This window comes from Cololabis saira, chromosome 8, assembly GCF_033807715.1.
Source record: "Cololabis saira isolate AMF1-May2022 chromosome 8, fColSai1.1, whole genome shotgun sequence".
Lineage (NCBI taxonomy): Eukaryota > Metazoa > Chordata > Actinopteri > Beloniformes > Belonidae > Cololabis > Cololabis saira.
In genome coordinates, this window is record NC_084594.1 from 18,415,052 (window position 1) to 18,442,749 (window position 27,698).

The following is a 27,698-nucleotide window of genomic DNA, read 5'->3' on the forward strand; positions in this document are numbered from 1 at the left end:
ACCACAACAAATTCCTTGTGTGTGTTAACAAACTTGGCAATAAACCCTTTTCTGATTCTGATTCTGATGTTGCTAACAGGGTTCTTGAAGCTTGTAAATGATCTGTACTAACAGACGCACCAGAGTTTGTTTAAACTCATCTAAACCTGGCAGGCATGAACATATCCTTAAAATACAACTGACTTTTATTTTAAATTAGAGACGATTTATAAGAACTAGAGAAACGTTCAACTTTTGCAGTTTAACTTTGTGGCCCTCTGGCTCCCTCTGCTGGAGGAGAGAGACAGCAAAAAATCAGCACAAAACCAAAAATGATTTATCTTAAATCAGTCTGTTAATCATGAATGAAGGCGTCATTCTTTATTTCATTTTTTTTTTAAACAACAACCAAAAACCATTCATTTCTGCATCATCATTTTACTCACAGTCAGGTGGAGGCTCAGCCGGCCGCTTCTATCTCAGAAACAAGGGACACTCTTCTGAGGACAGAAATGTTACACATTGTAGACAGAGATGGTTTGGGAGAGGAGTGACTGACTCCATGTAATGCAAATGGGTGGGGGGGGTAACAATAAGTTCCACCTATCTAAAACTTCTGTCCCAGATGGTTTCTGATGGTTGTGCTGACCAGGTGAACGACATACCAACATTCCAACATACAAGCTTGACGAGGACAACAGTTACCCACATGAGGAGTGAGTCGGTTAAAACAAAAAAACTCACAAGAAAGTCTGTGTTTTAAACTTTAAACTATCACCATTCAGAACAGAGGAATAATTTTGGATGACTGGTGAAGCATCTTCAGGAACCAGGTAAAAAAGTCCAGTTGTCTTCTTTGTTTTTTGATTTCCTTTCTTTCCTTTTCCTCGTCCCTCCCATACTTTTAACCCTGATTCCTTCTCTAATTCCACTTTTCCTTCGCTAGCTCTGAACATCCTTCCTGTTTTAGAGTCCTTGCATACTGTGGAATACAAAACAGTCAAAACCTTTTTCTCTTGTCGTCCTTTCAGAGGCACATCTCCTTGACTTCTTTTTACATGATTTATACTAAATGCAACCGTATGAAAAATTATCAAACGTCCCTTTGAAAGTTGCTGCAGAAATAAAAGACTTTTCTTTATCTTTTCATTAAGGATGGTTCAGTGTAAGCCGGAGGATATAATAAAGGAAGCACTGAAGCCTTCCTTGACATTTAAGATCAATTTACTCGCTCAGAAAAATTCCTGAGAATGAAAAAAATTACAAAAAACCACCCACCACCTATGAATAAAGAGACTTGCAAAGAACAGGGATGCATGAGTGGGTGGGGAGGACAGTTATCTGATCTGTCTTCATCTGTTTGAACATTTTTTTAAGTTTGACCTGAGAAGAATTTCACTGGAGCTGCAGCAACATGTTTGCATGCATGAGAGCAACTCCGGGAAAAGCCCACCACAAAAGCTCAGCGTCACTGTAACGTCACAGAGGTGATACTAAAAACCACACAACTTTGCCCTTTTTTTCATTTCTGCCTTTTCACTTCTGGTGGGTATCTAGGAGAGAACAATCGTTTTGGTTTTCATAAACAGTAACGTTCAGGATATTGGTTTACATCCCCTCACTGTTTCCTGTCACATTACACCAGGCCTTGGGCAGATAAGGCGTGGTCTACATTCTTGCAGCAGTTGTTCTGACTACCATCAAACCCACACTCTTTCCTTCAAAATAAAAGCCTACAGTGATCACAGCAGCAGAATCAGAATCAACTTCAGTCGTTAGATTTGTGCAAACAAACGAGGCATTTGATGTCTCTCAAGGTTCAGTAAGAAATAAAATAATAAGAATACATGAATGAATGAATACAAATTAAAGGCCACATCAGTCAAAATAAATAAGTACACTATATACAAGACAAAACCAATATTTACAGACATAAAGATAATGCAGAAATATTTGAGACTATTGAAAGCTCAAAAAACTGGTTTTTGGTGCGCAGTGCTCTGTGGCATCTTTGGTGGAAGTTTGAAAGGTTTTTGTACAGGGTGTGAGGGGTCTGCAGAGATGTCCCTTGTCCATTTCCTGACCCTGGACCGGTACAGGTCCTGTATAGAGAGAAGATCCTCGATTTGTTTTTTTCTGCAGACCTTACAGTCTAAACCAGACAATATGGAAGAGCACAGGGCAGACTGGGTGACGGGTTGACTGGGTCGTTGAGTCCCCTGCCATCCCCACCATCTTGAGCGGATTCAGCTCCAGGTAGTTCTGACTGCACCATTGGACCATGTGTTCCTCTTCCTGTCTGTATGCAGACTCATCACCATCCTGGATCAGACTAATGACCTTGATGTCATCTGCACATGTCCAGAGTTTTACAGAAGGGTCCACTGATGAGCAGTCATTGGTGTAGAGGGATGAGAGCAGTGCTGATGGTCCCCAACCTCACCTGCTGCCTCCTGTCAGTCAGGAAGCTGCTTTGGGTGAAGGATTTCAGGGATTATGGTGTTGAAGCGGTGAGTTTATATTCTTAAACAGAATCCTGGCGTATGTCAGATGGGAGTCGAGATGCTGAAGGATGTAGTGTAGGCAGTACTCGAGTTGTAAAAAGAATTCAGGGGGGATGGTGGATTTTATCATATGGGGACAGATAATTTGTGCTAATTACAAATAATATAATATATTACATATAATAGCACTGACCAAAACACCTGCAGAAATACTGCAGGAATGACATAGCAGCAGTTAAATGCAGCCTTCTGTAAGCTTTAAATATCCACTGGGCTTAGATCAAATACATCAAAACACAACAATAAAAAACAGTTTTCTGAACTTATCAATATGACTCTGTCCTTCACAGGATAAGTCAAATGGATCACTGCAAAAACTCAAAATCTTAACAAGAATATTTGTCTTATTTATAGTTAAAATGTCTCATTTTAGTAAAAAAAATCTCATTACACTTAAAACAAGACTCATCACTGGAAAAAACAACAATTTTCACCTGTTTCACTTGAAATAAGTATAAAAATCTGCCAGTGGAACAAGATTTTTTTGCTTGTAATAAGAAGATAAATCTTGTCCCACTGGCAGATTTTCCTTTTTATTTCAAGTGAAAATTTAGTTGAAACAGGTGAAAATGGTCAAATAAGTTATTTTTCTGGTGATGACTCTAAATCTTGAAATAGCAGTAAAACCACATTCATTGATGAAATGACATAAGGGATGGAAAGGGGGGATGGCAGTTTTACAGGGGGGATGATTTTTACCGTTTTTATTTCAGGGGGGATGATTTTTACCGTTTTTATTTCAGGGGGGATGCCATCCCCCCTCATCCCCCCTCAACTCCAGTACTGAGTGTAGGCCCTCATAACTGCATCGTCCATTCCCCAGTGCAAACTGCAGGTAGTCTAACTGCAGCGGGTGTGGCAGCAAGTCCTTTGTGTCCTTAAGGTGGGTCAACATCAGTCTCTCAAAGGATGTAAAGTATGTATTTATCTCTGCCGATATAATAATTACTTCACTTGATTGCAAAGCAACTTAGGGACCAACACTTACTACAGCTTTCAAACAGCCTTTGTGATGTCTTAATCTGCTTTTTTGATTAGGATTGCCACACTGGATCACTTTTTTTTTTTCATACCCTGTCTTCTGCATCTTCCTGTGCTGTGCCACACCTAACATTTGTATGTCTTCTTTCACCACATCCAGAGTTCCTCTTTACTCTTCCCCTTGTCATATCTGGTTGTTCAATCTTCATCCTTTTACAAATGCATGCACAATCCATTATCTTTCTGGCTCCTAGCCATCTCAGTCTAGGCTGTTTTACGTGTCTCCAAGCATTTCTTGGAAACTGAATCACAAATCAATACATATAACTAAAGGTGGGGTGTTTTATTTTGAAGGACCTCCCGGAAGTGACGCCGAGCTCCTTAATCACAGACAGGAGTCAGGACGGGAAAGAAAATAACGGGATTTATTGAAATCTTGACATCCGTGTGATTGCAGTGTTGCAGGATGAGCAACCCAGGTAAGGACTTTTGCACAGCGTTTCACCTTTCCACACCAAACCGAACCAAACGTTACACTAAACCGTTGCGGGTCGCACGGACAGAGCGCACGTTGAGCCTCATGATAAAGATGAGGAATGTGTCACTTTGGCATGTCGGATATCATACAAGATAAGCAATGTATCACAGTAGTGTTGTCAGTTCAGTCTTATGTTGAAAAAGATTTACACGGAAATGTTGTTAAATGTTTGTCTTATCTAATTTTTATCTTAGATTATCTATTTTGTTAGATTAATGCTCAATTTAACATACTTTTTACATTAAGCTGTTGAGTAGCTTCAAACATTTTAGTTTTACTCAGCTGGTTTGTGTTGTTTTTATTTTATGTTCTGTCACTCGCCCTAAACTACACTAGTATTAGATTTTTTTTATTTATTAATTTTGTAGAGATCAGAGGTTAATTATGATGTATCTGACTGGTCTTTAAAGCCTCTTTAACCCATACTGCACTGCACCATGTTGTGAATGGGCGAAACAAACACGCCCACCCCATGACAATCAAAGTTAGCCATTCTTGCTCACCTGACTTGACTTGTTCTGACAGATGAAGCTAATTATTATTATTATATATTTTTTCTGATTGAATAATTTTTTTTCAATTATTTAGAATTAGTCTAAAGATAGTCATTTCAAGTGTTGCAATGAAAACAACAATCGAAAAGACATCGGAAACTAGATGGTTTGCAGGCCGCTGATACCAGATGGTGAAGTCTGCTACGGGTCCCACCAGACTAAGACCTGGAATAATCGTGAAATAATCCTCCAACCAAGCTTCACTAGAGGAGCTGCGGAGCTTCTGAGAAATATGTGCAACGTTTTAAATGTTGTTTCGTGGAAAGGTCAGAAATAATGTGTGCATTTAAAGCAGCACAATGTAACTTTCAGCTTTTGTTGAGTTTGGTGGCTCCTTTGGACCAAAGCGGTAGTGCTTTACCAGTAGTGTGGAAGGATTCCTACCATGCACCTCAAAGTTACATAGTGCCAGTGAAGGCGATACAGACCCCCTCAAACCATGACAGAGGTGTCATTAAACCTGTTGGAAGTTGATGTACCATCACAATGACTCTGGAAATATTATATTAAAGGTGACCTATTATGGCATTTAATGTATATTTTAAACAGGCCTTGAATGTCTTAAAAACAATCTAAAGCTTGTTTTTTCTACATAAATCATAAATCCAGCCTGTGGGCCCTGTCACTAGTTTTACCGCTTCTAACCTCTTTTTCTGCGCCTCATTTTTAGGGAAGGGGGGGTATGATAATGAGGCTCTGTGCTGATTGGCTCCCTGAATGACGTGTAGCAGGGGAGGAGCATAAACCTCGCTCCGCCAGAGCAGCCCGAGCCTGTAAATTATCACAACACTGAATTTTCACAAATGGAAACTTTATTGTTAAAAAAATGAAATATGAGTTGTATATAAATAACATTAATGCACTATTTAAGCCGGATCTACCCGGCGGATGCTGAACGCTGGCCCCGGAGCCACGCCGGGCGCCCGGGAGCAGCGCTGCTGGAGCAGCGCGCATCACCGCGGCTTTAACCAGGGAATCTGACCGGTTCCGACCGGCCGGGACCGCAGGAACCGGCCTGGACTGGTAGCAGGGACTCCCGGGGACCGACGAGCGGAATTTCAGACACTGGGGGACTCTGTAAGGCGGGGGTCAGAGACCCTGCAGAATTCATGGTATTTTGTCTCCCCTGTGCTGGGAGGGTGAGGGGAGACCACTTTATATATGTTAAAACAAGAAAAAACGTGTTTTTCATAATAGGTCCCCTTTAAGGTGGAAAAGTTACATAGTGCTGCTTTAACAGACGCTTGTGTAGCTGCCTCCCCCTAACTAAGATTCAGACGCTTTCAGGCCAGTCCAGAGGCACTCGCAGTGGTCTGCTATCAAAAGTAACCGTACAACAACAAATTTTAAATATGAATGATTGTTTGGTTGGTATATGGTTTCTATTCACAGTTCAGAGGTCAACACAATTAGTTATTAGCTGCACTAGTTTCCAATCAAAAGTTCACGCCTATGCGTGACATGCACATTCTCAAAAAGACGCTGAACGCGTACGCGACCTGCAGTTCTCGCTCTGCCCGCGAGTGACGCTGATCCCGGTCAGATACCAGCTGATTCAACGGTCTAACATACCATCTCCGATGGCGCAGGCGCCGTTTGCTTTTGCTGAGATTGCAACCAAAGCAATGTTATAATCTCCTCTTCATCCAATGTTGTCTTGTTAACTTGTTCGTGGTTCTAATCTGCTACTGCTGCTACTACCGCTACTACTAAATGTTTAATCACTTTTCCAACTGTTGCTCTGCTTACTGCCCCCAATCGTTACCGCCGGTACGACGCGCTCGTATTACGCGAGCGACGTTGCAGTTGGTGGTGCATGCCAACGGAGCCGAACACAAGCTCAAACTGCAAGTATATCTGGGTTAGCTTGGTTGTTGCTTATTAGATAACCGAGTCAAATTCCCTTTCTTGTTTCACCTGACTTGGCCAATAAACCTGAGTATGATTATAGACTGAAGGCTATAGACTATAGATTGGATCTCGCTATTATCGCTGGATGATGAATGTGCGTTTAAGCGCATTGGGTTATATAATTGCAAGGCGTTGCTGTCCGATCTGCAGGGTCCACACCTACTTTTGAGCAAGCTAAAGACCCAGCTCTTTAAGGAGCATCTCTGCCTCTAATAAACTTCTCTGCTCATCAGAATGAGTTAGGAGATTCGTCCAGCTCTTCGCAGTACTCAGCACTGAGTAAGCTGCATGCACTTATGAGGAGATGATCGTATGATGGTGTCTTTTAAGACGTAGTTTTCTGTGTTGGGTGGGAAGGGAACAAAACAAAATGAAAAACAAAAAAAATGTTTCTAGCACTAGCATGGCACTTGTGTCCAACTGGACTCACAGCAGTCTGACCAGCACTTATCCAGCTGGACCCTCCTCTGTGATTTCTGGCTTATGTTGTTCTCTCAGATCAGATGTAAGCCGCTTTGGATAAAAGCATTATGTTGAATGACAGTAGTAGTAATAGTAGTGGTGGTGGTGGTGGTGGTGGTGGTGGTGGTGGTGGTGGTAGTAGTAGTAGTAAGGCGTGTTATTTGTCACTTCGTGCCTGAAGGCGAGTTGAGGGGAAGGAAGGCAAGTCGGGCAGGATTATCCGCGAAACATGACATACCTTGTGTGGGTGTGTAGAATGACATATTTTGCAAGATACATCAGCAAAATTTATACATCGCCAGACAGGTTTCATTTTCCAAACGAGGATGGATGAACATCGGGACGAGCGTTTTTTGGTCGGGTTTGGATTCCTGCAAAGTGCCCGTTTGTCATTTTTGAGTCCAGTTGTTCAAATAATGGACTGCTGTTTCTTATTTTATAAAATAATAATAATTAGAAAAAGAAAACCTCCCCTGGGGCCTCATGTACTAAGAGTGCGTGGATTTCAACGTGAAAACGTGCGTGGAATTTACACGAATGCTAAAAATCAGATGTGATTAGATGAGAGTACAAAACTGTGCGTACGCCCAAATCCACGCAGGTTGATCTGTACATCCCAATCAGCGTGGATTTGAGCGCACATGCGGGAGCACAACACTCCGCCCTGTCACCTCCTTCAAATACATATGTTTGAATGTGATAATGAAGATAATTATCCATTAAAAACCGCTCATCCTAACAAGAAATGTGCAAAAAAAGGTAAAACAAATTAAAAAAAAACATCGGCTGTGAGCTGGAATAAATAATTTCTTTGGGGACATTTCTTCCGATTTCAGCTGCTTTGCATTATGGGTAATGCTGTTCTTTGCTTTGCGTTGCGTTCCGTGAAGAGTTTGGTTTTATTATGATTAAGAACCGACACCAGAACTTAAGTTGGTGGATGAAAAACGGCTCCTTGTTCCGCTTTATTGTCATGCGTATTATATACTAACAGATTAAGACCAATGTACACGTTTATTGAGTTTTACACATTGTGGATGTCCGCGATCACCTCTCTCATAAGTATAACAATGTGAACAATATACATCTATATTTAAAACATGAAGCATCACGATCTGATTCCTCTGCTGCAGAAATAAAACTTGTGCCAATGGGATTATAGAGGTGCAAACGTGAGAAGTAAAAAAGAGACAAGTTGCTGTAACTCGGAGTGTTGCATCCGCAGGAGGAGAGACCGGTCTTAGTCACGGCCTCCATCACCGGAGAAACACTTTCTGGAGTCCTGCAGCACCTGCAGCCAACTCGATATCAGACTTTGAAAGTTGCTTAAACATTCAATAAAAACTTTATTCATCATTGCTGAATCACATCAGTTCGTACCAACCAACCTTTCCGTGACATCTTAGTTTTATCTTAAAAGACAACTTTACAGAACCGGTTTTTCGCTGCAAAATGTATTTTAATGTTTTTCTGTTCAGACACAGTTATGGGATGTTTAAGATCTGGCTTTTATCTCCAGTACTCGTCCCATACGGTCGTCATGGTGACAGAGATGTCTGACCTGTCAGCAGCTACAGCTGAAAGCATCATGTTGGTCTGAACCGGAGCAGCTGGTCCAGTTCAGGCAGAGATCCAGAAGATCCTCTTGGTACCTGAACCAGCTGATGGTCCAGTCTTAGTCCAAACCTCACAAAAGTGTGTACAACAGCCTTAATGTGTGAGTGAAGGACCGTAACTTTCTACGTTCAAGTCATTCTTTGTATATCCGACCGTGAGCGTAGAAAGTGGTGTACGCACGTTTTTTGTGCGCCGCACTCTTAGTACATGAGGCCCCTGGTGGGTTGTACTCAGGTTACATGATCAACAACACGCTAGATCCCCGTTAAAATAATTTATTTGCTGTGTTTACCTTCTATGTTATTCTGTTTTTTATTTTAGGACTTTATGTTTTGTATGTTGATTTCCTTTTTTCCTTTTATACGTTTGCTTTTACCCCTTGCAGCTGAAGTACTCACCAGTACACCACAACACAGTACAAACACCAGTACAGACACGTTCACACATGGAGAAACAACTCAAGGAATATTACAAGACATATATTCAGCCTTGTGGTCAGAAGAGGTATTGCTACATATAGATGCTTTAAATGTAAAAATACTTATTTATAAAAATTGAAAACGGCTGCAAAAATTTCAGTTTTTATGAAGTCTAGGTGGCTTCTTGGTTTCTTATGGTGTTGCAGGTAGTCACCTCTTCACTGAGGGTTATTGCCATAACATTAGGGTAAATCCAAATATTAATTGTGAACCTTTGTTGGTTTTCCTGTTCAGGTTTGGAATTATGGGATGATAAGGATATTGGGTGGTCTGGGGTGTAATGGTAGTCGGGTGCAAGTCTAAGGTGGTAGATCAGAGGTAGGCCTGTGTTGAAAAAAAATCGATTTTCCGATTCTAAATTGATTCTCATATTAATTCCTAAAAATCGATTTGTATGTCTAAAGATCGATCTTTTTCCCATCATTACATTACAACTTTTGGTGTTTTTTTGTTTATGCCCAAAAAAGGAATGTTTTGTTGGACTCGAGCATAACTAGTGCTATACTGCTAGTGCTTTTTGCCTTTAAATATGTTTAAAAGTATAAAATCATTAAAGTTTTCAGGTATAATTCCGTAAATTGTCTATTTCTTTGCTTTATATACTGTATTGGTGTTACATTTGCATAAAATGCTAAAAACCAAATTCTCGAAAATGGGGAAAAAAATAAAAACGATTTCATAGGGCCTCGGTTTGCTGCCCTGGATCTGTTATAGATAATTCTGCCCTACAATGTTTCTGAAAGCAGTTATATCAGCATTCTGGGAGTTGATTGGTCCTTACAGCATCATTAGCTGCCAATACTTGCTGTTGAATCTCAACATAATACTAGTATAAATATGTTGCGTAACTACACATATAATTCAGCTGAAAAAACATTTTTAATAACACTAACCCAAATCGATATCGGAATCGAATCGAAATTGGATCGAATCAAATCTTGATAATCGATTCTGAATCGGAATAGAATCGATTCTTGACATTTGAATTGATCCCCAGCCCTAATCAGTGTTCTCCAAGCCCGGACCTCGATAGCCACTGTGTTTTAGATGTTTCCCTGCTTCAACACACCCCACTAACAGACTGGTGCAGACCTCGATGTCATGCTGATGATGCCCGTTCATTAGAATCTGGTGTGTTGATGCAGGGAGACGTCTAAAATGTGGCCACCCCTGTGCTGGATGATAGCAGACCATCCGCTAGCTTTACTCCTCACTGCAGATGTATTTGTTATCCACAGCAGGGTGGGGCCGTTCCAGTTCTCGAGGGCTGCCGTTCTGCATGCTTCAGATAGCTCCATGCACACACACACCTTTATTCAGATGAAAAGATCATCCTCAGGGTCTACTCAAGTCTGTTAAACACACAATAATTTGTATCAGGGTGTGTTGAGGCAGGGAAACATTTAAACCATGCAGGACATTGGCCATCGAAGAGCAGAAATGCTCAGCCCTGATCTACATCCTGCAAACGCACAGTGCTTTGTTCCCTTTACCTCTTCATACCCACTTCTTTCATGTGTCCTTGCAAGAATCAGCAGTTGAGAAATGTAGAAATCACGCTTCTGCTTTTGGCTGAGCTCCAGCGGACAAGTTCATACATTTCCCACAATGAGGCTGAATAAATATCCTTTTCGGCAGAATCGGTAAAGCAGCATTCTTCAGGTCGTAGCTCATCAATGATTTGTCAGCAGAGGTGAAGACAAATTGCTTTACAATCCAAGATCAACCAGTCATAACCACAAAGCATGACTTGAAATATTAACCGCAACCAAAAAGCTCTGCGGATATTTCATAATCAGTTATTAATGCCTCAGCAAGGGAATAGCGCTGAGAACTAATCAGATCATGTGCTCTTTATAGGCTGCACAGTATTTACTGGTTTTAATTTTCCCAAGAGAAAAATGCTATATCTCGGTTCATATTTTACTTCATTAAAATGTAACATTTGTAATCAAACATTTTTGTTTTCTGTTTATATTTTGAAGGCTCAGTTTTGACGCTTGCTGAGTAAACGCCGTTCTTTGTGCCGTGTAAGTGGCTCCACCATTCAGACAGGGACTACAGCCGAGTTTCCCTACGGAGGGACAAATGAGGCCTAATGTTTGCCAGCAAAACTGGAACAGAGAACAAACCGGAACAGCTCATCGTGGCATGTGTAGTTGCTTTGGTGTTGTTTTTTACTTTTTTGTTTTTGAAGCCAGAAGTAGCTACTTAATCTGCGGTCTTTCTGCCCTGGTTTCATGTGTTTATTTTAACGCTTTCACTTTTGAGTCACGTTAGAGTCCTAACTGACTCTAGAAAGCTTTTACTCCAATTACATTTGTTGATTACGATTTTCTCAAAGGTTTCACCTGTTTATTGTTTTTGGCTTAGTCTGAGTCTTTCGTTCTTGGAACTATATCAGTTGATTTATTAACTTTACCACCATTTAAAGACAGCAGAGGCTGTGTTTTTAATTAAAAGCACCTCAGTGTTTGTTAGCTCTGAGCATATTCAGAAGGGTGATGCTGCTTGGAAGAGTTGGATTACATTTGTTGTCTCAAATGTTTCGATTGTTGTTACTACATGAGGGTTTTTTGTGGTTTCATTCTGGACATATTACTTTCTTTGCTCTCCTGTGCGCTTATTATTAAAAAACGTCCATAACATACTCTCAGTGTTTGCATCATCAAGAAGTGATGTATCCAGTATCCAAACCGTCTATGATGATGCATTTACTGTCTCTCTCCCCCTTAAAATAAATCTATGAAACCAACATTTCCAAGCCATGTGCATATGATACATGTACTGAACAAAAGAATATACAGTATATATAAATACCAGTCCGTATAGCCCAATATTGGCCATCGACATTAGTTGACACTGTTCAGATGCAAAAATCAGCCGATCATCCGGTTATCTCTACTCCTCGCTTGTGTGGATAATGAAAAGTACCATCACTTTTGTATTTGCTCATTTTGTTTCCTTGTGGGTGTAAAGGTTACAATGGAAAAAAGTAATCTCACTTTTTTACAGTTTTAAGAAAATGTCACAGTTAATAACAAAATTGCATATTTTATCTGCATCAAATATTCACTTTTACAAACATTTTGTTCCAGCTGGAATAAATGATGGAATTAAATCAGTTAATTCTAACAGATAAATGTAAATAAATCAATACTGACAAGCCTTTGGATTAGAAACCCTAAGGACAAATTGAAGTCATTTGGTCTTCGTAATTGGGTTTGTTTACACTCTTGTAAGGATTCTGTATTACTTGTATTTTAGTTTTTTATATATAAACGTGTGAATGTGTTTGAATGTCGGTGGTGGTCGGAGGGGCCGTTTGGCGCGATATGGCAGCTACCACCACCGGTGAGAATGTGTATGAATGAATAAGGATCTCTGTAAAGCGCTCTGGGTGCCTTGAAGGGCGCTATATAAATCCAAGTCATTATTATTATTATTATTATTATTATTATTAAACATGCTTCACAATTAGACCCAAATTTCAACATAAAAAACTCAAACCGTTCTCTCCAGTGTCCTCTCCAGTGTCTCTCCAAGTTTTATATATGTAAAAAGTGGGTTAGGGGTTGGATTTACAGAGAAATACAGCCTATAAAGGAGTAAATCTCAGATTTGTCATGTTTCTTTTGATTTTTAACTTTAAAACTTACGCTGTGTGTCCAGTCACCACGGATGTGGCTTGTAATTTCCAGGACTAAACTGAAAAAGGAGACGTTACATCGGCTCAGTGTATGAATCTGCATTGTTTAGCTGAATCCTTATGAGGGCCTCCTGGGAATGTCTTTCTTTCTCTTTCTCTGGCCTTTCCCTTCTCAGTTTCTTCCCTATTCTGAACCTTTTAGCCAAACTAAACAAAAATTAACCAGGAGAAAGCAGTAACAGGTGTGGAGCTAAGCTCCAGCTCTCAACACACAACATTGCGTGACATGCTTCACATACTCTGTGATCGCTGGCAGATAACATTTCAAAATGCCCACAGAAACTATAAATACATCTCAGTTATATTGTCTATAATTGTGACTGAATGGACTGACTTGCTATATTTTTTAACCCATATGTATTCATTACATCAAGCTGATATCTTTTTATTTGAAAATAAAAGCACCGTCTGACCTCAAAAACTGAGGCGGCATCGATGGTTTAAGTCAGTGGTTCCCAACCTTTTTTCCTTGGAGCCCCCCCTACTTGTGTCTAAGAACAGCCAGGCCCCCCGACCCGTACGTACTAGCACCAAAATAGTCTTTAATTCAAAAAATGAACATGAATTATATTTTTTTGATAAATTTCTATTTGGTTTACTCTGTATACATATGACTTTGTTTTTCTCCAATGTCACCAATGTATAAAATACGCACAAAAGGACATAAAAGGACATCAAAATATTTCTGAAAAATGTATCTTTTAATATGGGACCAACATTTTTTTTTTTACATTTTTCCTTTAACAACCTGTCGGAGTAGATTAAATGTTGAGTAATGATATAATAATAAGGAATTAAATCATTTCCTGTGTTTGTCATCAGTGTATAAAAAACACAAAAAATATTCAAGACATTCATAAATTATTCCTAACAATGTCTTATGAATGACTCATTCGCAAATATAATTTTTACAACTGCATAATTTCAAAGCAGACAAAGTTTCGCGCCCCCCCCCCAGAGATCTCTGGCGCCCCCCCAGGGGGGCCCGGACCCCAGGTTGGGAAACACTAGTTTAAGTGACTCCTCTGATCACAGAAGGGAATAAAATTCACCCTAAAAAAAAAAAAAAAAAAAGAGGTTTCCCAGAAAAAGAGCAGAGTGAGAGTTCTTCCCTTCTTTCTCAGGAATTACTGGTGTCATGTTACCCCAGCAGCATTTTAAATTTGAGCTTCTGGTAACAGCTGCAGAGCCTGTGGGAGGAACATTATCTATCCAGACAACTAGGAACAGTCAGAGTCATCCTGGTTGGTTCAATCAAAGACTGACTTTGTTGTCACACAATCAGGGACGCAGCTTGTGAACAGGCAAGGCAGGCAACTGCTTGGGGCCCCGAGTTGTTGGGGGGCCCATGAGGCCCAAAAAAAAAAAAAAAAAAAAAAAATTTTTTTTTTTAATAATTACTTTTATTACAAAAGTGTTTCCTATCAGGGGTTTTGAGGACTAAAAAAGTATTGAAGGCTGTTTTTACTGTACAGATCTCAAAATGTGGTTACCGCAATGACCACATCCTCCTCCTTAAACAAACATAAGGCAATTATCAATGACATCTCAGTAGCCAGTAAGAAACCTCCATTAAGGGGCCCCATGTTGTCATTCCCATGATCACGGCCATCCACCTGTACGAAGTGTCAAAAAAAAAAAAACTACACACAGTGTCGTGTGTGTAAATTAGCAGTGTGTAAATAAATATAAATGTCATAAAGTTTTCGTTGGTGTCAGTTTATTATAACATAACGGTGATGAACGCTGGTTTGAGGAGCCCCCTAGAAATTTTTGCCTAGGGCCCCAACAGACCCTAGAATCGCCTCTGCACACAATAAAATGAATTGTATCTGGTAAACAAAGAAAAATCTGCAAATGATCACCTTATTGAGAATTCAGCTGTTACATATGCAACATGTATCACTAGTTTATTAATAAGGAGCTATTTGATTCATAAAACAGGAACCGTGTCAATCCAGTCACCATTAATGAGTTATGACACTGCTCTGAGTACACAATCCCAAATAAACCCAGCAAACATACAACTTGTGGAGAAGAGGGAAAAAAAATTAACCTTCATGGGCCCCGATACCAGCATGAAATACGAGTATAATGTGGGGCCCCATTGGACAGACGCCACAGTATTTCGATTGAAGGCGGGCAGATGAGACTAACCAGTGCGTTCGCCCATAATCCCCGCAGAAATTTGTGGGCCCCGAGAGGACTCAATCACACGCAGATTGTGGGATATGTAGGGCTGCCCACAGACAACAAACATGGGGGCTCAAAGGGGCATAGCTGCTTTGGGCTTTGTCTAGACTGGCTCACACCGGCCCACCGTAAACCCACATCTACCCACGGGGGAGGTCTGCGTGGGCATGCTCGCTGGGAAATGCAGCACTCGAGGATTTCCGTTGTTAGCATGAGTTGTATCCATATTATACAGATTTAAGAGTGGAATCGGTGTAATAATAATAAAAATAGATTTTATTTAAAGAGCACTCTTCATTCAGGGAATCTCAGAGTGCTTGTCCTCGCCTGCGGTGTCTTCGCCTGAGTCACATAAATTGTCTCAAAATGCCTTTTTCAAAAGTGCGTCATATTTATGGTATAATTGATAGGGATGGGAAATTTTTCCAATTCCATTTTCGATTCTGTTTCACGATTCGATTCTTTATCGATTCTCATTTGGAAAAAAGGAGAACAAACAGGTCAATTAGCATCAATTTTGTTTTATATCTTTGAACAAAAAAATACAAGTGAGGTCAACAGTGAGGTCTTAAGAGGCCCCCAGGCTTGGGCTCCTCGATGATGCCCAAGGGTGGGGCACCATGGTGTGCATACACAGCATGCAAGTTATTGCATGCTGTGTATGCAAATTCTTTTGCATGTTGCTAGTGTTTCCTCCCTTTGTTGAAATGTCCACGTTGCAAGTATTGCAAGTCACCCTGTTGTCATCCTTTTTGGTAAAATGTAACCAAACTTTCGAGCGTTTATGCCGCTTTGTCGCCATGTTTTCCTGCTTCCACACCGCTAGTTTGCAAAAAAGGCAAATGATTCCAAGGAATTGAAACACTGGGAACCGCTTCTCAACAAGAACCGTTTTTCGATTCCCATCCCTAATAATTGATCAGTTGTTTGGAAAAGGTTTTTCCCCAGATCCAGCGTCAGAATGATGTTGTTACCGTCTCTTCCAGCTTACCCCCCGGCCACCGCCCCTCCGGCCAACATGTACGGCGGCCTGCCGGGTTACGAGGGGATCGCATCAGGAGGTAACACAGAACTCCGACTCGTTCAGCTATTTGCAGAGCATCACTGGTTTTCTGGCTACTTAGAGATTTGCCTGTGTTGTCTGTGCAGGTTACCTGCCTCCTCCCATGCCTGCAGAGCCTGTGGCCCCGCCCCAACCGCCCCCTGCACCTTTAGACTGGAGGTAAAAACTGGATGCAGAGGCTGCATTGGAAAATAAAAACCAATTCTGGGTTAACACGTGTCACTTTTGCGTGTTTTTTGTAGCATCCCCTCTCTGTCGGAGGATTCGGCTCGGGAGGCATTCAAGGGCTTTGCATCATCTCATTGCTGCTACAGTTCAGGTCCAGCCGATGACGGCGTCATCACAAAAATGGAGCCTTTCAATACATACAGGGTGATTTAATGTTTGCCTTCACCGCTCCATCCTCCAAGGACCGACGTTCATTTCGTTTAAATGAGAGAAAACATTCAAACAAAGATTTCTGTTTAAAATCCCAAAAGGGTTTTAAAAGCCAGCATCTGTTGTAAAAGCAGAGTAAAATAGTTTATTTTTCTGTCCCCTTAAACAAAACTTTGTTTGCTCCTTGAAACAACTATTCCATTCAGAGATTTAACAGTCAATAGACTTTGACTAAAAAGTTCATCGTCTGGCTCGCCTCGTTATCTTTTATCAGCGTGAGAGAAGCAAGATTTACACACAAAGAGGACATTTTCTCATAATGACACAGTTTCACACCATGAGACTTAACTTCCGCATGACCGTCATGTGATGTTTGAGATGCTCGGGTGAGATTAATGCATCAGCAGATTATTGTAATATAAAGGTCTGACCCTATTAAAAACACCTTCATGTCTGAAACGCTAGACTGTCGTCACTCTTGACTCATCTGTTGCATGAGCATTCATGCTGATTGTGAGTGTTAAATATCTCCTGTCACATACAGTACTACTAGAAATGATCAATTTAAGAATATCGTCATCTTTTCACACCGCTTCATAGTTTGTTCTCTGGTCTGCAGTATCGCCTGGAGACCTTCACCGAGTCCAGGTCGACTGAATGTGCCGAGAAACCTCACGAAGGTGAGCGCTGGACTTCAACCAGCCTTCATTCATAACTGCTGCAGTACATTTACTATTAAATTGATGTTGTTCAGTGAGGTGCAAGCCATTTACAGGGAATCGTAGGATGAGTTTTTGTTTATTTATTTCGTATTAATTCTGGTAGGATGGTCATGGCTGATAGGTGTTGAATGGTTTGCAGTGACTATTTGTTTGACCTTTTGTCTGCAGACTGAAGGTGTTGTTTATATGTCTAAAGATTAATATTTTTGCTGATTCACAAGATGTTTAATTATCAGTTGTATTTCACCATTAGGGAGAGCTTTTGAAGGTATAAAAAGCACCTTAATAAAGTCCTTAATTTGAATAATAAATATCACGTATATCTCGGTTAGGGCTGGGTGATATATTGAGATTTTAATATATATCGATATATTTTCAAACGCGATATGGTACGAGACAATATCGTTTATATCGATTTAAATTTTTTTTTTTTTTTTTTTTTTTTTTTTTTGATATAGCTTATTTTGTGACAAATTGACTTGAATGTTTTATTTGAGATTTGCACAAATGTTTTGTTATTTGCACAACTGTCAACCTCAGTGGAAAAGTCTGCTTGTTACTGTCTACATTGTATTAATTGCACAGTGTATTTTAATTTAATTGTTATGCAGGAAAGGGATATTTGTTTTATTTTATTCAAGAAGCATTTTATTCTATATATGCAGGCAGTTTATTTTTATTTCATTTGTTTTATACATTTTGATATTGTGCAGACCTCTGTTAATAAAGGTACCTGTGTGACATTTGGCACGAGGCTTTGTATTAAAACTGACTGTTTTTTTTAAGGGTTTGCCTCAGAAAAAAATGAAGCTAACAGAGATGCTATGCTATAATGCTTTGGGGAAACCCCAATTATGGCACAGAAAAAATATCGATATATATATCGAGTATCGCCATTCAGCTAGAAAATATCGAGATATGACTTTTGGTCCATATCGCCCAGCCCTAATCTCGGTGAACGAATGCTTCCTATAGGTTTACATAGTTACTTTGCTGCTTATAGCAAACACAACTATAAAATAGCTAGTTAGCTGCCTTTTTTTGAAGGAAGGAAGGATGTTTTGAGGGATTTTCTGTGTGATTGACAGGTGAGCCAGCTGACTTTTACACCCAGACTGCTCCCCGACCCTGGGAGGTTCAGGCCAATCCCCCTGAATTCTTCGTAAATCACACAGAGGAAATCCGTGTGCCCTTCACCTCCTCCATTAAGGTGATTTGTTTACAGATGCTGTCTCTCAAAGTCTATTTCTGTTTTGTGTTTTCCAGCTTAGCTCGCATCGAGTTCCGACCCTGCAGTCGGTGCTCTTAACTTGATTTGGTGACCCGATGTTTTGGAGCAGTGCATGATGGTTAGAAATGTCTGACTTTCTTCAATGTTTAAAAATCCTCATCAAGCTCTACGATGTTGACGCTTCTGGGGAGCGTCAGTCAGGATATAGCTGCACTTTCTGGGAACCAACTCAATGTTATTAGATCAGCTGTTTCTCTGGTTGCCTGAAGGCTTCACCGGCAACATTTCTTTTTTTTTTTTTTCTTTTTTTCTTCAGAGATTTCATTATTTAAGGAAAATGTAGAGCAAAACAATTCAGGGATCTCTTTAATAATCTATGTGTGAGTTCCTGAGAACCACTGAAACATTCTCTGATCAAGCATCATCTGTGAAATGTGATGAAAAGACCATAAAAAAGAAATAATTGTAGTTCGTATAGATTCATTTAGATTGTAAACTGGTTGTGATGGTCTGAGGGAGGTTTTCTTCTTTCTACTGTTTTGACTGTTTGCTTCTATCATCATTTACAGCATCTATACATGTTCTAGTTACCGTCTATGACTGTGTAACTCTAATAAACAACGACTTTGTACTTGTGTGTGATTGCATATGCAGGAATGTCATGGTTGCCATGGCAGCGGGGCTTCACCTTGCGAGAAGTGCAGAGGACAAGGATATGTAAGAACATTTTCTATAAAATAATTATTTTGTCAATAGACAAGATATTGTTGTGTGTGTGAAAACAGATGAATGGATGGAGAGAGTGTGTGTTTTTAGTTTATTTCCAGGTCAGGCCCGGCAGACCAGCAGCTCCTGCAGAGCCTGACCTGGTTTTCTCCACAGCTGCACCTGTAACACTTTGTGCAGGTGGTAGAAGACCTCTTTTTTTTGTTTTTTAGTCCTGTGTACAACCAGCATGCATCTGTCCTTATGGTCGACTTGGTGACCGCAGTGGTAGCGGTGGGGTTGCTGGTCTCCGCACTAGCAGCAGCTGCGGTCCTGTAACTCCACCCTCCACAGCTGCTCACATTCTGTCACTCTCCACCTCGAAGCGTGTGTCTTCTTCAGAGGAATCCTGCGGCTCACTGGCAGACGACGGCTGTGCCACCATTTCTGACGCCTCATCTTTGCTCCAGATCTTTCTCCTCCTCTGCTCACTAACGAAATGACCCCTCAGCCAAGCTGCTCGTTTATCTTTGGCCGTGAAAGCACATATGCAAAATAACAGCTGTTTTTGAGTACAGAAAAGGCAGGTCATGTTTTTACTTAACCACCTTTTTAAAGATACATGAAACGCATTCCTCAAAGGGGCCTTTTTTCACCCCTGAAGTGATCGGTGCATGCTTACAGAATCCCTCTCTCTCCCGTACACACTCACAAATCACTCTTGAGGCCCACTGATAATCACACGGCTCTATAATAAACATGTCGGCCTACAATTAGGAAAACAGTTGAATCCGGTGAAATATAGTAAGAATGTCAAATATCACTATCAGAATGAAATGCTATGATGGAAAAATTCATGGTTTTAGGTTGTAATGGATAACAGATTTAAAAAAATGGAAGTCAGTCAGTTATTTTAGCCACAAAGGTGTCCAGAGAGAATACATGGCTATAAATAATAATAAAAAACCCACTAATGCAGTCAAATCAGTTTCATTGCTTCTCTTTAACATATCCAAGACTCTAATCAACACCAGTCCACGTAAGAGAAATAGTTGATTTTATTTTTGTATTTTTTTGTATTTTTTTATTTTTTTGTTTATCTTTATTTGATAATAAAAATGCAATATTTGAAATAATTTTAACTGAATTTAAAGGAGCATGAGGCAGGATTGAGGTAGGATTTATGAAAAAAATTGTATACGTTTTAAGTTTTCTAGTAATAATGTCAGATGAAGCGTTCCAAACCAAAACGAATGAGCCCTCTAGTGTATCTCTCCTTTGCCTTGAACAGGCTGTGTGCTGCAAAATGTCCTGCAATTCAGACTCCGAATTTCCCGTGCTGGGCGGCAAATGTGACGTCACATGGCGCTGCATGCGCGTTCTCCCCGTTCTCCCGTGCACGTGCCCGTTCTCCCGTGCACGAGAGAACGCGCATGCAGCGTCATGTCCTGAAAACGATTGAATGTTTGATATTTCCGAGCACATTTGAGGTTTTAAGAGTAGTGAAAAAATATTATTCTATGATGATTTGATAGCTTTTTTTTCTGTGCTGTGTATGTTTTTGCCTCAAAGGTCTCCGGTCCAGAGGTGAAATAGAGCAAAAAAGACATGTAAGAGGAAAATACATTGGATTTCAAAAATGTAACATAAAAGAAAAGTCCATCCATCCATCCATCCAAACATTGTGTGATTGGACATTGCTAGGATATCCACGCCAGAGAAGATTGGCAACTGTCTTGACTGTTCCAGATTGACACAGGCTAATGAATACTTCTGGGGAAACACTGAAAAAAGGTGTTTTGGTTCATTTGAGGTTGTATTTGTCTAAAATAAGACGATCACATGAGTCATTAAAGTTTTTAAACACACACCCAAAAAAAGAGGGGGTACTAGTACTATATCTTTGTACTTGACAGAGTATGAAGTGCAAAAGCTTTCGTATTACACAGAATAATGCAGCAGATTGTTTAGCATGTAGAATCAGTCAAGACTCTTCAGTTAACTTACAGAGGATGTGTTTTTTTTGTGTCTGCAGAAGGAGTGCTGGGTGTGTAACGGCTCTGGGACGAGGGGCGAGGAGAGCTGCGGTCACTGTGATGCTTCTGGAAAAGAGAGGTACCGCAGGGAGGTCAGGGATTCCTGATCTTAAATGGCACGAAGGCCTGAGGGCTGGAGTTGCTAAATTAAGCAAATTAGCGTGTGGTTGCAGATTGTTAACAGGCCTGATGGAAGTTTCTATGTCTGGCTGATCTGCAAACACACAAAGGCAGCAGCTCAGTTAACGAAGACCCTTCTTCTTAACGTTTGCTGTATACAGTTTCATGGCTCTTGTTACCTTCGTCAAAATACAACGAAGACACAGTACAACTATATATTTACATCTCTGTTAATTTAAATTATTGTTGAAGCTTTATGCTGACCACGAGGCTCAAAACAGGGTTTTGATGTTAGAAGTGAAGACTTATTTTGCTTAGAAGTTAGAAAAACATCCAAAAAATGTGTACATATAGTAAATCAGATTTTCTTGCTCAAACCAGGTTTTTTTTCTATCATATAATAAATATAAAGGACGTCATGGAAGTCCATGTACATAATTAAATTAATGTGAATACTGATAACTGCCATGGTGAAAACACCTGTCTTTTAAAACCCATTTTTATCATTTGGCTATCAGCCTCAACAACTTAGTTTCTTTATTTAATCTTAAGTGTTTTAATCAGTCTTATTGTCTTGAAACACTTATTTTCTGCTGTGGTTGCTTTAAAGTGCTTCATAAATAAGATTTTAATATGGAAAATGATGAGTTAATTTGGCTCTTCCTCAGCAAAGTACTGTGATACATCCCTGAATTCACCATCAGAGAGTCAGAGTGATTACAACTTTAATTTTAATCATATTATGAGTCCAAAGCCAGAGTAAATGAAAGTGTAAATACAACAATGTCGTCTATCAGTGGTACGAGACATGCATCTCATCTGACTGAGTGTATGTGTATGTCCAGGTGTACGGATTGTAATTGTCGTGGAACGGAGGATTGTCAGATCTGTAAAGGGAAGCGACAACTGCTGAGCTACATCAAACTCAAGGTGGAATGGTGAGCACTCGAACACGACTATGACTGTACCAAGTTACCTGGAGGCCGATGGAGCTACTGCTCATCATGGCAATATTACACATGTTTGGTAAAGTGTTTCTAGAAATCTTCCTTCCCTTGAGCAGTTTTAAAGGCCTTGAAGCATCTGAGGTGTTTGTGTAAGTGGTTTAAAAATATGGCTGTGGTTGTTCTGTCTTTGAAGATGTTGCATACCTGTCAAGTCTCCCGTTTTGGCCAGGTAACTACCGTATTTTACCCCTCTTTTTCCGCCGTCCTCCCGTATTAGTATTTTCCCATAAATTTCCCATTTTTATAATATAATAATTTTTAAAAAGCTTTCCTGTTCTTCTCCAAACTGAATTGTCACTAGCCTCGCAAGAAATGCCACTTGCTGTAGTCTGGGTGGCAGTTCTCGCGAGGTTAGTGATGACAACGGGAACAAACTCGGAAAAACGAATAAGAGAGATGGATGGATGTAACCAGAGAGAAGATATTTCTGCCAAAAAAACGAGGACTTTGTGTAAATATCTCTAAAAATGGTAAACAGAATTTACCTTCCTAAAGATGAGCAGGATGGGCGATGTTTGTTAGTTAGTTAGTTTCAATTTATTGTCCTTTCGGAAATTCTTTTTGCATCTGTGGCAGTCAGAATACATAGTCAAAAACAAAAAAGTGTTAGTGTCTCTCAAAGGGGAAGGAACGTGCGTCTGTGTCATCAATCAGTGAATGCCAGAGAGCCACATGAGTGAAAATGTAAATGTTTCACTTGAAGACAATCAATGTGTATATAAACTGAAAATATATACATATAAATAAATGTGCTTTAATTCACTATTGTGTTTTCATTTAGGCTCTATTATAGGAATTACATACATGGGAATGTCAGGGATTTCAGGGTCAACAAAGATCGGCCTATCAAATTCTGAGGACATAATTGTAGTTTGTAAGTGGTTGACAGATAGATGTTTTAGATTTGTTGTAAACCTGTCTTAAAATGTAATACTGGACCTCGGTTGGGCTGGTGGGACAGCGGGTGGCTGAAAACTTCCCTTATTTTTAAATCCAAATCTTGACAGGTATGAGATGTTGTAGCTACAGTTCAGTCTTCTTGTAGTAACATAGTTTTATGTCCTTCGAATGATTTGGATGAGCCTCTGGGAACTTTTTAAGGGTCTTTTGAAAGCTGAGAAAATTTATTGAGTCCATCAAGATGTCAAATTTGACTTTAAAGGGGTTGTCATAAGCCTTGAAGAGCTTCAAGGGTTCAGCTGGGGTTCAACTGGGGTTCCACAGGTTCTTAGACAGCTTCTCCACGGAGTCCATGTGAAGGATTTAGATATAGATCTAGATAATCCAAAAATCCTTGAAAACGTTTAAGGAGCTCACAGCTGTTGTTCAGGATGCCAGAGAACGCTGAGAGGGTTTGTGGACTCCTTAATTGCTTTCTTCTGGGAACATGTGGTTTTACAAGAAATGGGGGAGACGCATACAGATCTCTGACGGTTGGCACTTCTGATAAATATGTGAGACTTAATTCTTTTCAGAGTCCTCCTTGCTCCTGGAGTGATTTACCCAAGGTTCTGTCGATTCATGTGGTACACGGGTGGATTTTTGTGGATCTCATTTCAGGACCAACAATGTGGAGGACCACGTGGTGGAGCAGAACTCTGGTCTGAAGGTGGAGGATCTGAGCTCCGTGAGCGGCAAAGAGCTGTTTAAGAACAGCCAGTACATGGTACACACACACACAACCACACACAACTGTTTTCACTGGCAGTTATCGTCGTACGTAGTTGCCGCTTGTTAACATTCACTAATAAGTCCAACTTTAAGAGAAGAAATATAATGATTTCCTGTGTCATGAATCATAAAGAATAAAAACAAGACAAGAACTCCGTTAACAAAACACATCATGACATTATTTTTTTTCACATACTGATCTCTGATACGTGACGTCACGACTGCGGAGTGACTACGGAGGCCCGCTGGCGCTGGCCGCATGTTGTCTTATCAGTGTTCATGTCTCCTCCCAGGTCTACCCGCTCCTCGGGTTCCCAAACCCGGCCATCTCCGAGGCCTCCGACCGCATGGTGAGAGATCATCAGTCCAAATACGCTCAGACCTCCAGGGTCCTGCAGCAGGTGAGACGCCAAAGTGGAACCTGAAAAAGCCCTATGAGCAAAGTCACGGAGGGTAGATGGGGAACAAAATATGTACAGCTCATGAAAGAAAGCAATGAAAAAGTCCATCTTTCAGTTTTAATGTTTCATGTAGCAGAACATAAATATTTGATCATCACTAGGCTTTAAAGTTGAATAGATGCAACCTCAGGACTGCCAGGAGATCCTCCTCTCTCTGTCTGCCTGTCTGTCTGTCTCTGTTTATGTATATATATATATATATATATATATATATATATATATATATATATATATATATATATACACGTATGTGTGTATAAGTTGACGTGGGTTAACATAACTGCGTTTGTATCTCAGAGGCAGAGTGTGGAGCTGATCCCCATCACCAGGGTCAACTACAAGTGGAAGAGCGACAGTCACCTCTACTTTGTTTATGGAAACGAGCATCAAGTCAGCTCTGATGACTATCCAGCAACCTGCTGCTGCGTCATCATGTAGACTCCCAAACACACGCCTGAACACAAACACTCTCACTTTCTCTCTCTGTTAACCCCAATCTAACCGTTTTCTGCATATAATAATCAGTTAGAGGAACGGCTGCGTACAAACTCCTGATATTTCTAGATATAGTTAACAAATCAGAGATGCTTAGGTCAGCGTAACTACAGGTAAATAAACAAGTATTTAGACGCTGAAGCGATTTTTTGTTAATTCAGGTGTTTCAGGTATAGTGCCGTAAATATGGGCTTAAAAGGTCAAACTGTAAGACTGCTGTTTCTTTCTATACTTAACAACCAAACCAATGGTAAAATAAGTAATTTGTCTTTAAATTAACATCACAATAATTGTCTCAATGTGAAAATGATCACAAATGTGCGCAGAAGCATGCATTGTTTGGACCTTCTTTGAAATAAGGAATTGATTACTCTCTTACTCCGGTTTGAAACGTACTTACTTACCTCCGGTTTGGGAGCTATGACGCTTCAGCAGGTATCATGGGAACGAGAAGTATCCGCATTTCGCTGCTCATTGTGATTTAATTGCAGAAATTTCAAACTTTTTCTATGCTTTCATCATTAAACTCGCTGTGGAGGCTGTCATTGCCTCCGTGTGGACGCCTCAGCCATTTACCAAAACATGCTTTCTTTTCCAGTTATGTAACAGTTTACTGAAATTATATGCCAAACTCTGCCTCTTGAATGCCGTCAGTGTTGCGTGGAAACGTTGCATTTCTATATACAGTCTGTAAATACACAACAAGTGCTTTTATTTTATGAAAGTAGAACACATCCTGACATCTGACCTCACTTTTAGCCCAAAAGTGTCCACTCACATCGGTGCTAATAGATTAAATGTGACCAACAACATGCAAAAACTACAGATTTATGAAAACATTGGAGGCAGATAGATAAATGCAGAAGTGACATCCTGCAAGGGCGGCTGGGGGGGGGGGTACAGTTAACGTTTAACAATGGCTGGGTCCAGCTCTGGTTTCTGTTTGTGTTTCTTTCCTGTGCGGTTCAAGGGTTAAAACCACAAGTTCAAACTGTGCTCCTTCTTAGGAAATGTTCCTGTAATGTTTCTGAAGGGACTGGATAGTGCTCTAGGCCATCCTTCCTACCACTAGTCCTTCACCCCTCAGGATTGTACATAATTTATTTCATGGAGCAGATTTTAAAGAGAGAAGAAGCCGTCAGAGTTCAAAGGGATTACTACTACTGCCACCACTGTGCTTTCAGCCTTCAGCTCTGTGCCTGTTTATCCCTTGTGTAAACTGTGTTGTGGGGTGGATTATACATTGTAGGTTAAATTTAAAAAAAGAAAAAAGGATGGTGACACACAGCTGATGATAATAGCAAAAACTGATGTTTACATTTATCCCAAATAAGAAACTAACGTCCGTTTTGTGTGATTCCTGCCGTGCCTGCTCCCGTCTCTTTCGCATTAAATCACTTGGAAGGAAAGGAGGAAGGAAATGAGGAAGGAAAGGGTTGTCACCTGGAGTTAATTTGTGACTGAATTACTAAAAGTCGAACTTACGGTGCCAACTGCTGAAAAATGCCCCACCTACCACAATCTGACGAGCTTCTATCTCTATTGTTGATGTTTTTGTGCTTCTGTGGAAAAACAACAAAAACGAACAAATCCAACTATCAAGCCATCTTAAAACTGACCTGTCTGATACTTGGATGAAGGTTTTCTTAGCTGTTGCTGGGTTTACTGAAAGGGTCGACTACATGTACCGTTATTAGACTATAAAGCTGCTGTGAGAATACAGAAGCAACCACGTGTGGAAAAGTGGGTGAAGCTGAACGGTGACGCTTGATTGGACAAAAATAAATGTACACAAGGCCTTACCTCTTTTTAACCGTGGGAGTATTTTCAGTCAGACTGTGATCACACTGAACATAATGGGTGATTCTTAAGACTTACATGTACATGGTAGAGTTGAGTTAGAAATTTAGGTTTTATCTGTTGGAGTTTCTGACATTCTGGATTTGTTTACAGATTTCTGTCGTTTGTCTTCATCAGAAGGGTTATTATGTGGGTAATATGCTGGTTGTCTGGAGGACAGTCTGGGTCTCTGAATTAAACGGGATGAAGCCATTTCAGTTTTATACGTTCACTGTTTAACCAACCATGATTTTTTTTTTTTTCTTCTTTTGCATCAAGGTATTTGCTCAGTATTATACTGTATGTTCTGTTTAAAATGGATTTATTACAACAAATAATCAACCTCAGTTTCTTATTTTCATAATTTTTATGTTGTTAAATGCATCAACACCTTATATTCAAGTGCAAAAAAATGGAATTTGTAGACAATGCTTCTCATGTGGTGGAAAGTTATGAGCGTGTATTGTGTAGAATGTCTTTTATCTGCAGCATAAATGCCTTTTATATAATACTCTCGACTAACAGTGACTTCTGCTACTAACCTCTGAAACATTGTGCTGTTGCCACAGGTGGAAATAAACATACATAATTGTTACACCGTTGTTAATTGTTACAAAATTGTTACACTGTTACAAAATATACTAAATAAATTTGAAATCCTGCTGCTTCAGGTCGGTTTGTTTATTACAGTCACACAGACGGAAACAGCCGCAGAGCTCATTTTGAGATGGCGGATCGTATCAAGACATAAATGCATCAGAACCTCAATTACGGGTCAATTAACAGAGCTGATCAGAGAAAGAAGTAAATGTTTTTTCTCATAATTGTCAGGAAAACCCTGTCAGGAAATGAGCAGATGAAAACCAATAGTCAATATTCAGTGCAGGGAACCCTTTAAAAATATTGAATCTCAAAATCAATTAAATTTTTTTTAAGGGGAACCTGTTGCAAATAGAAAAAATACAAAAAAATAGCTAGAATAA

General features: G+C 40.1%; 1 protein-coding gene across 1 annotated transcript; it reads left to right on the plus strand.

Annotated features, from left to right (window-relative positions):
• Positions 1 to 667: 667 nt before the first annotated feature.
• LOC133448447 (protein SSUH2 homolog) lies at positions 668 to 27,376 on the plus strand. The gene is made up of 13 exons (XM_061726976.1): positions 668 to 812; positions 3,879 to 4,003; positions 15,974 to 16,048; positions 16,137 to 16,209; positions 16,293 to 16,422; positions 17,048 to 17,108; positions 18,239 to 18,360; positions 19,036 to 19,098; positions 21,122 to 21,201; positions 22,088 to 22,180; positions 23,810 to 23,915; positions 24,214 to 24,321; positions 24,679 to 27,376. The coding sequence occupies exons 2-13, from the start codon at positions 3,991 to 3,993 to the stop codon at positions 24,817 to 24,819; spliced, it is 1,065 nt and encodes a 354-aa protein (XP_061582960.1). The 5' UTR covers positions 668 to 812; positions 3,879 to 3,990; the 3' UTR covers positions 24,820 to 27,376.
• Positions 27,377 to 27,698: the final 322 nt, after the last annotated feature.

Coding starts and splice junctions, on each gene's coding strand:
- LOC133448447 (XM_061726976.1), top strand. Junction 16,210..16,292: donor CCTGCACCTTTAGACTGGAG/GTAAAAACTGGA, acceptor TGTTTTTTGTAG/CATCCCCTCTCTGTCGGAGG. Junction 21,202..22,087: donor GATGCTTCTGGAAAAGAGAG/GTACCGCAGGGA, acceptor GTGTATGTCCAG/GTGTACGGATTGTAATTGTC.